The 13,070-nt window shown below is 29.3% G+C and overlaps 1 protein-coding gene across 3 annotated transcripts in view; it reads right to left on the reverse strand.

The window, feature by feature from the left end:
• Positions 1-13,070, reverse strand: part of LOC111631110 (transcription elongation regulator 1-like) — a 128,263-nt gene that overhangs the window by 88,540 nt on the left and 26,653 nt on the right. Inside the window, exons 4-7 of one of the 3 annotated variants that reach the window (XM_023375309.1) lie at positions 7,140-7,421; positions 4,110-4,348; positions 2,069-2,178; positions 1,815-1,960 (exon numbers count right to left, since the gene is read on the reverse strand). In XM_023375309.1, the coding sequence (XP_023231077.1) occupies positions 1,815-1,960; positions 2,069-2,178; positions 4,110-4,348; positions 7,140-7,421 (777 nt within the window). Of the gene's footprint in view, positions 1-1,814; positions 1,961-2,068; positions 2,182-4,109; positions 4,349-7,139; positions 7,422-13,070 lie in introns of all 3 variants that reach the window. The other 2 variants (XM_023375308.1, XM_023375310.1) reach the window with 2 other exon arrangements.

The following is a 13,070-nucleotide window of genomic DNA, read 5'->3' on the forward strand; positions in this document are numbered from 1 at the left end:
TAATGGAAAGTGAATTAATCCATAGTTTAGGATCTGTTAAACAATACCCATTTCTATAAACTTAAAACAGCAAATTCACATAATTTAAGGTAAAAATAACACAATTAAATGTCCTAATAATAAATTTAAACATGAAAACGATAAATAGAATATAAACATACTGTATAATAAAATGAAAATTTCATTTACTGGTAGCATACCCTCAACTTCTTATACATGATAGACAAACCTGCACATGTGCCATGCTTTCATCCTTTTTCATCTCAATCATCAATATCCTTCCTCTTCAGCTTCATTGCTTTCACACACTTCTTGGATGCCATGGTTAATAAGTTAAGGTTATACTGGGTTGAACAGAAAGTTTTTGCATATTTTTAACAGCTGTCATTACTTAACATAGATGTATGATTTAATTATAACAGTTGTAAAATTTAACAAATTATTCCTAATGTGAGATTGTATTGCTTGTTTAGAAGTTTCTTTACACTTCACATTTGTTTGAATAAAATCAAGTCGGAATGTCTTCAGATAAAAAGCATATCAGGCATATTATGCTTTATAAGTTTCGAACATTCAATGACATTATTTATAAAATTCTTTTTAAAATATTGTATGTATGTATGTATGTATGTATGTATGTATGTATGTATGTATGTATACATATATATGTTTGAAATATTCTAATCTGGAATTTTGAATAAAATGATTAAATATTAGTAAAATCAAATAGATTATCAGATGCATTTCAAAAATAAGTCCTGATTGCACATTTGTGCATATGGTCTGTGCAGATGACTTCAGTTTTATCAGTACACTGCTATCCTGGAAGGCAATAAAGAAATATAAGACATACACGACAGATTTTCCACTTTTATCAGGCATTTGTATAAGATAATAGGCAAAATATAAAAATTTTCTCTGCTGTGAGTTAAGATCAGTTATTATCGGTTTTTGAATGGCAGTGTTTTGCTGAGTAAATTACTGTCATGAAGCGTCAACATAAAAAGATAGATACTGTAGGATCTTGAAAAACTTACAAAAAAGACTATTCAAAATAAATAGCAAGAATGATGAGGCCAAACATTGTATTTCTTTCAGCACAATGTCACACAAATGCTTGAACTGGTAGTTAGAGAAATTCTGATGGGAAACTTTCTTATGTTATCCTTGTAGTTCAATCTTACATTGTCCAATTTTCATCTGTTTCTGCATTTAAAGGCATTTTTAGTGATACAATAATTTGATAACAATAAAGAGGTGACAGCAGCTGTATCAGCTTAAGTTAAAAATCTAGCAGCATACTTCTTTGATGAGAGGATAAAAAGCACAAGCATCAATAAAAGTGTTTTGACTCTGGAATGTCTAGGTTCACAAGAAAAGAATGTTGAAAACATTTTTTTTTGCTTTTTTTTTCATTCAGAATTTAATTTCAAAATACACCTTATACTTTAAATCCATAATAAAATTTTAAATAAGAACACTTATTTATATTAAGTTTGTAATTAAGAGTTTGTTTCATCTCTGATAATGGAAAGAGCAAAATAAAGTATTATTCATAAAGACAAAACAAATGATGACATGACCATGATGTTCAATACAACATTTTCATGTTTTTAATATATGGTATTTTATTAAAGTAAGTTAAAAATATAAAAATAATTTTAAAATAAGAATTTTCAAAATATTAGTAAATTTTCAATATAATAGAATCCAAAGAGCAATTCAACATAGCTGAAAACTAAATAGTCCTAGATGGATACCAAAATTAATTATGAAAAAAATTTATAAGTCTAATTTTATTTAATAATTATTACTTTTAACATCTGGCTGTTGAGGTGGTGTTTGAACCATCTTATCCACATCATTGCGCATCTTCAACTCTTCAGGCTTTTCCCATACCGATGTCCTTGTGCTTGGATTGAAAAAGAAAACTCTGTTGTCACCAGTCCACACAACACACCTAAAATATATTAAAAATTTAAATTTAAATACATATTTAATAAAAGAAAATTTAAGTATTTTCAAAAATTAAAAAAATATGTAATTCAAATATAAAAAAATATAATACCAAGGAGTCCCAGGAACAGGTGTGCTAGATATTGGACGGGATCTATCCAATGGTTTTTCTTGTTCAATAGGTTTCTCTACTTCTTTCACAACTTCTGATTCTTCTTCTCTCTGCTAATTTACAAACAATATATTCAATTTAAAAAATTCTATCATAGAAAAATAGATAATACTTTAGTTAACAGAACTGATTAAAATTAACTATTATAAAATATAATTAAAGTCAAACCTCACTACAATGATATTTTCGGTCCCAAAATATCATTATAGTGAGGTTCGACTATAACAATAACACGGGTATTGTTATACACATGTTAGTGATGTAGTGAGATCTTTAAACTTAAAAACTGAGATTGTTAAGAAAGTGAAGATTAGTTTAAATATTAATTACTACAATTTATATAATACTCTCTGATTGGTTCTGAATTACTTATTAACCAGGAAATTGTTTTATATTGTTTTGAACTTTACATTGTATTAAAAAATTTGTTATTTTGCTTTGACTCATTTTTTGCAAGCTGTGTTTTACAAATGCTCAACAAACTTCATCAATAGCAGTTAATTGTACTGTACATTTCCAATTCCAGTAATTGTGATTGCCATGTGTTGAATTGTTTCTATTTGAGAAATAACTTCTAAGATACCAGGAAGTTTACATGAAACTGATTCTTCTTCCTCTTACTCATCTTGGACATCAATCTCCAACTCTACCAAAATTGCCTCATCGGTGCAGTCTGTAAATAAATGTAGCTCTTCATCAACATAAACACATTCTTCTGCCACAATGTCTATGACTAACTTGTAATAGTAGAATATTTTTATAGTAGTTCCTGGAGACCTCTGCTTTCTGACACCAAAAGCAGTCATCATCATCACAATTAGGTATCTTTAGACGTTTCCAAGGAGGATTCATGTTTCCATCTGCTACACTGCACTCAATTTCCTTCTGTTTCTTTGAAAATGTTGCTAGAGTTGATTGAGAAAGGCCATACTTCTTTGCAACTTCTATTTACTTCATTCCACTATCAATATCTTTGAATGCTCCTAACTTAATTTCTAAACTTACTTGTTTATGAGCTTTCGCTATTTGTTTTTCTCTTGCTTCCCATTAGTATTGCTATTTTCTTCTATGTCACTAGCCAAAGCTCTTATATGGCTGGAAAAGGAAACTTTGTGATTGGTTGGTGCTTGCAGTTCCTCGTAATAGGATTGGATGAGGTAGTGATAACGATTGCAATGCTACCAATTTGCTAGATATGGACAAACCATTCTGGAGTGCGGGGAGGATCTGTAGGTAACACAATTAATGAACACAAGACTCATGCATCAATCAGCAATAAGTCATGCCAACATATCCCGATAGTCATATTGTTGTATCGGGGTTTTTACTATTGTTGTAGTGAGTGATAAATTACAGTATTTGTATAGGACTTCGGTCAGAACCATGGAAGTTCTATCATTGCACTGGTGTTTATTGATGTAAAGCAGTGGTTCTTAACTTTTTTATACTTGCAGCCCACCAAATATTTCATAATTTTTTTGTGACCCCATTTTTTTAATAATAAATTTACCTTTCCCTTGGTCATGATATCAGCCAACAAAGAGTTTCCAAAGATGGTAACCTTATATGACATGATGGGATAGTGGGATAGTTCTTTGAGTAATACAGAATTAGCTGTAATTTCTTTGAGGATAGTGTTGCAATATTAACTTTATCTGAAATAAGATTACAAATTTATTTTGTAGTATACAATAAAAGCATGTATATCCACATGTAAATGGAGAATTTTCAGGTTTATTTTGAAAGATTGATTCTGGATTTTCCATTCTTAAGTTGTGTTTATTAATTAATGTATGTACCAGGTTCATAATGTAAATCATTAATTTTTCTGAAATAAAATAAACTTTAGAAAGTATTCAAAAGAATCAGAATCAAGAGTTTTCAGCAGAATCAGAATTTAAATCAGGAGAAATCTTGGTATTGTCCCATCACTAGTATAAATGCTATATAGATTTGCAAATAATATTAAAAACTATAATACCTCTTTTTTAATTGATTCATTTGGAATACTTTCTTCTGCTTCCATTGTAAGATTTTCCTCTTTTTCTTCTGTTTTTTCTTCATCATTTGATTCAGCTTTTTCTTCTTTTATTTCCACCTGATTAGAAGTTCCATTAGCAACTGGAACACTTACTGATGCTTGAGATATATTATTTGTTCCATTACTTTCTACATTTATGGTTTCAGTACTTTCAGCCGAAGCAAGATTAGAAGTAGCACCTAATTGAAAATTAATAAATAAAATTAATTATGTTTAAATATTATTAACAGGAAAATCCAAACTTGAAGTTAGCTACAATGAAATAGCGTCCAGAGATTTATCTGCAGTGTAAAAATTTTGATTTTAATCTGTTCAAAAGTAAATATAGATAAAGAAAATACAAATTTTATTACATTACATCTTATCTATAAGTTTCGTATAAACGAAAATTTGGAATTACTATTATTATTAGAATTAAAGCTTTAGAACAGTTGAAGTAAATAAATAAATAGATTAAACAATCAAATAACATAAATAAATAAACTTTTCAATAAGTGTTTGATTCCATTTTAAAAATTTCTAAAATAATCTTATTTGGAAATTTCTAACAAACACCAAAATCTTTAATACTAATCTGAATATTCTTACTTTTTCAATTATAAAATCTTCATATTTGAATCTTCACTTAATTATTTATAATCAATTATGACGATAAATAAAACAGTTTTGTTACAACACTATAACAATACTTTTAAATTTTCAATTTATTGAAAGTTTAAAATACAATAAAGACTGATGTTGAAAATGTAATATAAATATTTTCTATAATTTTCAATGTTAATTTCATACAAAAAACCAAAATAATTTTTTTTCTATACTTTTAACTATTTTCTTTCTTTAGAAAACTGCACAAATGTAAAACAAATATAAACATAGCTCAAATTAAACTATAAACTAAACAACTAAATTATTTTAGACTATTTTAAAGTTATATGTAATTAAACTGCATTACAAAATTTTATACTAAAATGTGAATGAGTTTTATATAAAAAATTATTTTTTTAACATAGTATGTAATGACATCTTAATTCAGAATTGTCAATTAATTATATTAAAATTTTGTTTTTAATTTGTGAATACTGTAAACTTAATTTCTAATCAATTCTTAATCATTACAAATAATTATTGAAATTAGATAAAAAAAATAATTCTATAGTTAATTCACTTATGTGTACATTTTCATCACTATGGAATGAAATTTAGAAACATTTTCTTAGTGGAATGCTGATTCCATAAACTTTTTACTAATGAATTTAAATGAAATATTTTTACATACATTACAATTCATTTCTCAATCTAAATATAACTGAACTTGAATAAGAACTTTTTGTTCACAAATTTCACCTTAGCAAATAAAATGTTTTGAACATTTAGTGCTACAGAGAAATTAGAAAATTGGAATGCTTTAAAATATTTAATGCATCAGAGTTATATAAACTTCAATTACTAATACAAATATTAAAAAAAAAACAAATAGCTAGAATTTACAAACCATTTGTAGGCTATAATTTAATTAAAGTATAAAATTTGATACTAGTGATAAACATGCCACGATCTTACAACTAATTAATAAATAATTTAGAAATATCTGAAAGAAATAAGAGAAGAATTCAAATGTTTAATTCCTGCAAGTTGGGCAGATAGATTGCCAGTTAATATAACTGGCAATCTGTCCAGATAATATATCTGAATCTATAGTATTCAGGTAGTAATTTTACCTGCAGTAACTGTATATATTTCCAATTCATAAAAAATATGTCATATTTCCAATAATTAGCCCATAATCTGCATATTATGACTAAAATCAAGCATGTCTTGCAAACAACTCTCAAATTATTAAAATATAAATTTGGCTTTCTGATATAAATGAAAGTCATATTTTTTCTAGAGAAACAATCAGAAAAGCAGTATACGAATATTTTAAGTAATGTCAATTAATTACTTTTTTATTGTTGTTAAAATATTAATATAATTCAAGTAGTTTCCTACAATCAATTTAGATACATTACTAAGAAACATTTCTTGAATAAAAATATATACTAATTTCAAATAATTGATATATTTTACTTAATTAAAACAGAAAAATAAGTTATCATCAAAAATTAAATTCTTCAAACCTACTAACGATGACGTTATAATTTATAATTAAGCATATCAAACATTGCAAAGCCCTATATGTATATAGAAACATCACCAAACTATCGCATAAATAATCAGGCTATAACTCTGCTAATTTAATGATTAATACTAAGTAATTTGTTACTGGAGATAGATGTTAGGTGCCATCTCTTAACTAAATTAATAAATATATTTTTAACAATTTATTAAATAATTTATAACCATCAGAAAGAAAAGAACTGCCCAGGGCTTGAACCCACAACCTCCACTTGCTGTGCAGTGCTTTGCCAGTTACCTATCCGGACCCCGAGCAAGTCTTTGCTATATATATATAAGTATATCAAATATCAAAAAACCTGATATGTACATAGAATATCACCAAACAATCACCAAACTGGGAACAACTCTTACACATATATTTAGGTCATGGATGTAGCCTGTGCCATGCCAATTCCCAGCCTTTGCCATGATTAACTAATTAACTACATAAGGTTATATCTAAAATTTTAAATACATCTAGAAGCAAAGGCTTGCTCGGGGTTTGGGTGGTACAACTGGCAAAGCACTGTACAACAAGCAAGGTTGTGGGTTCAAGCTTCACCTTGGGTCAGTTCTTCTCTTCCAGTTGGTTCTAAATTATTTAATTAATTATTAAAATTATAATTATTAATTTAGTTAAGAGATGGTGCCTAACATCTACCTCTAGTAGAAAATTACTTAGTATTAATCATTAAATTAGTGAAGTTATAGCCCAATTATTTAGATGATTGTTTGGATGATGTTTTTATAATTAAGCTTTCAAATGAAAAAAACTAAGCATTTTCCATTGAACATAAAATATATAGTACTTACTTTCTAAATCAATTATTGCCTGGGGTTTGTCCCAAGTTGACTGCATTGTTCTCGAATTATAATAATATGTGCGTCCATCAGTAGTTTTATGGTCTGTCCATTCTGCTGCTTTAGCTTGTAACACTGGATCAATTGCACCATTTATTAACTTAGGAGTACTACTTTCAATGATATCAGACATGAGCATAGATGATGATGAAACTGTATTAGTCATAGCACCAGGTGATGGGCCTGCATTAGGACCAGAAAATCCAGGTGGTGGTACTGCAAACCCAGGAAATCCTAACGACAGAAGCAAGTTAAATTTAAATTATTTTGCCTTTAAAGATACTTCAAACTGATAAAAATTTTCTATATACAGTAAGACCCCGCTTAATGCTGCCTCATTTAACTCTGATTCGATATAATGCGGTTTGCTCAAAGCCTAAAAAAAATGCTCAAAATTTACGCTGATTCAAATTATCATGGCATTTCATTGGTTCGTATATAATATTATTCCTGAATAAGAACCAATCAACAAAAGGTGGCAATTCGTCGTAGCGCTATACTTCCCTTAGATCTATGTTTGTTTTGTGCAATTTTGGAAAAATATAACATCATGGATGCCATAGAAAATATCGACTATGTTTGCCAAGAATTAACTGATAAATGCATGAACAGAGTGTGGAAGAAGTTATGGCTGAAGGTATCCAAGAATTCTCAACAAGAGCCTATCGCTGTATCATTAGGTTGACAATTTGGTCAACCTAACAATACAGTAATTCTCAAGTACAGTAAAGATTCAGTACAATAAAGAATACAGTAAAGATTCAAAGAATTTCTCTACAGTTTTCCTTAGTAAAAGTTTGGTAACGATAACTGAAATCGTTGATCAATTGTAGCGAATGATCTAGATTTTGAAAGGAGTGCAAAAGCATTTTGGATGCTATCTCCTGCTATCAACATTTGCTTAAGGAAAGTGACAAATGAAACTACACGATTTTATTGCAAAAGAACAAGAATTTCAGAAAAGTCAAGACCTTCCTCACAAAAAATAAACTTTACATTTCTGTGTGCATGAGTTTGTGTGTTATTTAATATATATTATTATGCAAATTAATATAAAAATAACTTAAAGTAAAATTTGTTTATTTTTAGTCAAGTGTTCCCCTATCCCTACTTACTCTATGTTAAAATTACCTTGTTTAATGCTGTTTCGCTTAGAGCTTTGTTGTCTAGAAACGCATCACCCACGTTAAGCGGGTTCTTACTGTATACACCTTCATCCCACTTAACTATATCATCATCATTGCTTTTTTCCCAAATTCATTTCTTCCCGAACTGACTTTTATTTGACTTCTCAAAAAATACAAGCCAGTTCATACTTTTAAAATTAAAAAAAAATGAGAAAGGGGTATTAAACTGTATAATATTTCATTTATTACTCATGACAAATTCAATTGATCTCATTAATTTCATTAAGTATCTCATTATTCATATCCAAAACAAAACTTTACATTATTAATGAAGATATAAAAGTGTCAATAAAAGAAATATTTATTGACACTTTTATACATTAGTCTTGTATTCTAGATAGTAAATTACCTGAATATAAAAGTTTAAAATTTGAATAAATATTAATTTAAAACTTCATAAAATATTTCAAATGTTATAAAGTTAATTAGCTGGACTACTTTAAACTGGAAAAATGGAAGTTTTAAATTCACACTGAAATGCACAAAATGTTCATAATTCAGAATAAACATTGCTGAAATAAGTAAGAAAGGTGTTATTTTGTGCAGATTGGTGTGTATTTCAAATGTACTTTGAAACTTCACTAAATTCTATTATTTTGTAAAATTCTTTGTTCTCTTTATGATCTTTCTGAAAATTATAAAAGCATCCATTCTTCTTTATTAAAGAAGATTGTTATTTGTGACTACCAAAACATGTTTTCCCTTCTTTGTTCACAAGAGTATCAAAAGAATTGTTCATACTTCAAAACAACAGAAGCAAAAGCAAACTTATTTTCTTTTTCCCTCTATTCTCATAAATTATCAACCAGCCTTAATAACACTTTCTTAGCTGCATGTTGTGATCATTCTCTTTCAAAAGAATTTAACATCTCTTCTAAAATTGGAAATATACACATCTTTTTACATGTCTTCTTCTCAAAAGTTAAATTATAAAATTTAAAATGCTATACAAATTTTGTAAAGTTTAAGATTATTATTTCATTCATGAAATTATCAGGGTTAGAAATTAACAATATTTGCTAATTGTCCAGCAGGCAACCAGCTCTAGACTTCTGGTTGTCCTGTAATGAAACAAGTTGTCCAAATTGCAGAGTTCTTATTTATAAACTTCTAAATAATAAAATGAACTACCACACTTACATAAAACAAAACTTTTTTTTTTTTTTTGCTTGCACACTATACAACCATTTATTAAATCTATACATAAAAAGACATATTGAACACTGCCAGCAACCTACAAGGTTTGTAGATGGAGCAAACTTAAAGTAAATAGAGTATAAATTCTTATTCGATATGTTCAAAATTTGTCAAAAAAATTTATTTCATGAAGTGAAATATTTAAAAACCTAAAATAAAAAAAAATTGTGATAAAATATACACAAAAAAACAATACAGTGGAATCTCACTTAATGAGCACCTCGCATAACAAGCAAAATAAATTGTAAAAAAATGACTCGCTTAACAATAATGAGTGATGAGGAGAGGGGAAGTCCCGAATTGTGTACATGCTATGTCAGTCTGTGTTTAGCACTCATTATGCTAGCATCTTAGTGTTGGTTGTGATCACACATTTTTCCAAACTTGTGTTCACACATATTACATATAAACATCAACAATCATAGCCCATTATATAATAAACATGCCAAACAATATGTCAAATTCTTGGGCTAGGTAAAGGCTATAATCAAACATTAGAAATTGATTAATTTGACTAGAGGTAGGCAGTTATGCTGCCATCTTATATTAAATTTAATGACCAATTCCAAATTAAATTTCAGAAATGTCTAAATTAAAAATTATTTATTTATAATTATTAAATTTAATATGAGATGGAAGCATAACTGCCTACCTCTAGTCAAATTAATCAATTTCTAATGTTTAATTATAGCCTTTACATAGTCCAAAAATTTGATATATTTGGCTGTTTATGAGACACTTTTTTGATTTTTTTGTTTTCTGCAAATCAATTTCGCATTCCAGGTTGCCAGATTGGTTCATTCTGTGCTAGAAGAAAAGATGAAGATGATTCATGCTCCTTAACAATGTATATTGTATAATTTTCTTTGAATAAATGTTATACATAAAATATTTGAGTATTTTTATCAGCATGGAATGCATTATCATATTTTACATTAATTTATATGGGAAAAATTGTTTTGCTTAATGAGTGTTTCACATTATGAGTAAAATTCTGGAACAAATTATGCTCATTAGGTGAGGTTCCACTGTAATTAGTTACAAAATTAAAAATCACATCACTAATCAAATGCTAAATTTCTTTTTAATAGGTACGACTATAGAAAACTAATGACTAATTGATACTGAATAAAATTTGATTCAGAACTACCTATAAGTAAAAGGAAAATAGTTTATATTTTCCTTTTACTTATAGGTAGATTCAAATGATTAAAGAATTCAAGAATCAAATGTTAGCACCAATTAAAGCAGAACTCTTATTTATGAAGCCTATGGTTTTCTGTATTTAAAATATAGTACAACTGTTTCAATTTGGAATGTGAATAAAACAAACTTTTCAATTTTGGAAAAAGTTCCTGATAAAAATGAGTCTCTCTTTGTATATTTTACTTTGTATAAAACTGAAAACAAAATTAACATCACAAAATATTTACCATAAAAATACATCTTTAATTCAATAACACATTCATAGTGTGTATATATAATATAAATCCAAACCAAATAAGTAGGGTGATACAATCACATACACAGGCAGGTAAATATAGTTTTAGATTACAATAGTACACTTGAGATCCACTAATTGCTAAGTATATCAGCACTCATATAGCATACAAACACATATTCTATGAGTACTCCAAGTAAGTTACTGAGAGTGACACACTTCAAGCACTCTTTCTTCTCTGGCCAAAAAGCAATAATAGCAACTACTCTACATATGTCATTGCCCAATGACAAATGCTTGGTGGAGAATATAAAAACTCATGTGCCACCATTATTATATTTTCTCAATTCATCTGACGAATCATCAGGTAAAGAGCATTGTTGCTTTATAACACATTTTATATATACAAATTATATACCATATTTTACAGCATATAAGATATACCCCATGTTAGTACAGAATATTTGGGAAAAAATAAGGTATTTAGCATATTTGAACCATCATGTGCCATTGTTACTCAATCCCAGATTTTTTTAATGTACTCTGGTTAAAAAAGCAAAATTAGAATGCACACTTTTATTTATCAAGGAAAAACAAGTTTAAAAGTGAAAGAAATTGGACCTCATGCCGATCAATAGATAAGCAAGAAACGAGAAAATTATCATCCAGGCATTAAACAACGTACAAGTATCACTATAAACAACTAGCGCTTTCGACTAAACTATTTTCGTCTTCTTCAGGCAGATAAAAACAGTTAATATCCTTTTATTGAATAACGATTTCGAACTACTCTAACAGCAAAACAGCTTTGGAATAAAACTAAAAATGGAACTAAATACAGAGAACTTCCAATAATATGCAAATGGTGCCAATGCGCATGTGCAAAAATTTTTTACATGAATGTGGAGCTAGCGACGATATCTTAATTTGTTATATAAACTGACCCAAAAAGAAGACACTCCAGCATGGGGGTATTGCATGGATTTAGCACGTCAGTAAGGAGCACCTCCCATAAATACACGATGCTCCTGTTACACCACTGCTTGAGCATCACCACTTGATCCCACAACAGGGTATATTGGTGTTGCAACACCATTCTTGCTAGCTCGGTGTCACACTTGCCTGCCCTGATAGACTGCTGGTGGTTCAGAAATACAGCAAGACAACATTTTGGATATTGCTCCAACATACTGGGTATGAGTACCAGATGTTGTACATTCCAAAGGGATAGAATAAACTCCAGACCTCTCTAGTACGGAAAAAGCATCCCTGTCATTGCATAATACCCTTCTAAGGTTTGGTCACGGAGAAACTGGTAGAAAGAGCGCATGTTGCCTAAAAACACGGCAAATGCGAACAGTAATACAGCCACAGAATGGTAAAGCGGGATGGACTATCATATATTCTTTTGAGACCTGTAAAGTCATGGCAGGAAAAAGAGATCTTTTAACCTTTCTTAGGATGTACATATAGAGCTAGCATAGCCCACCGCACTTACCGCTGAGCGAATAGCTTTAAGCTCGATATTGACAGCAGCTTGATTGGAGGACAACAGAAACGCCCTTCTAATTAGAGGGGCAATAGTTGCATTGATGTAATTCTGCAGCTGGTATGCAGTGGCAAAGATTAAAGGGGGGGTATGCTGTTGAACTTATAAAACACTGAGAACAATATAGTACCCTGGGATTTGGTGATCTTTAGATCTAAAAATGCAATTTCTCCCTTCTTTTCCTTTTCCCAGGTAAATTTGATGGTAGAATAAACCTCCGTAAGATAACTTTTGAGGACATGGAAATCCTCCTCCGTGTCTTGCCAAGCCACGATAACATCGTCCACGTATCTGACATATAATAGTGAGTACGCTATCGTGAGGGGAAAGCTGAAAACCCTTTGCTCACATGCCTCACGAGCAACTCCGCCAATATAGCAGAAAGTGATGAGCCCATAGTGATCCCTTGTTTCTGCAGATATACTTTCCTGTTGAACCAAAAGTAATTATTTTCTGTAATAAAAAGCAGAGCCTCAGAATTTCTAGGATTTGCTACGCCGTAAAACACT

Source organism: Centruroides sculpturatus, unplaced genomic scaffold, assembly GCF_000671375.1.
Source record: "Centruroides sculpturatus isolate CEXI.00-Female unplaced genomic scaffold, Cexi_2.0 scaffold550, whole genome shotgun sequence".
Taxonomy (NCBI): Eukaryota; Metazoa; Arthropoda; class Arachnida; order Scorpiones; family Buthidae; genus Centruroides; species Centruroides sculpturatus.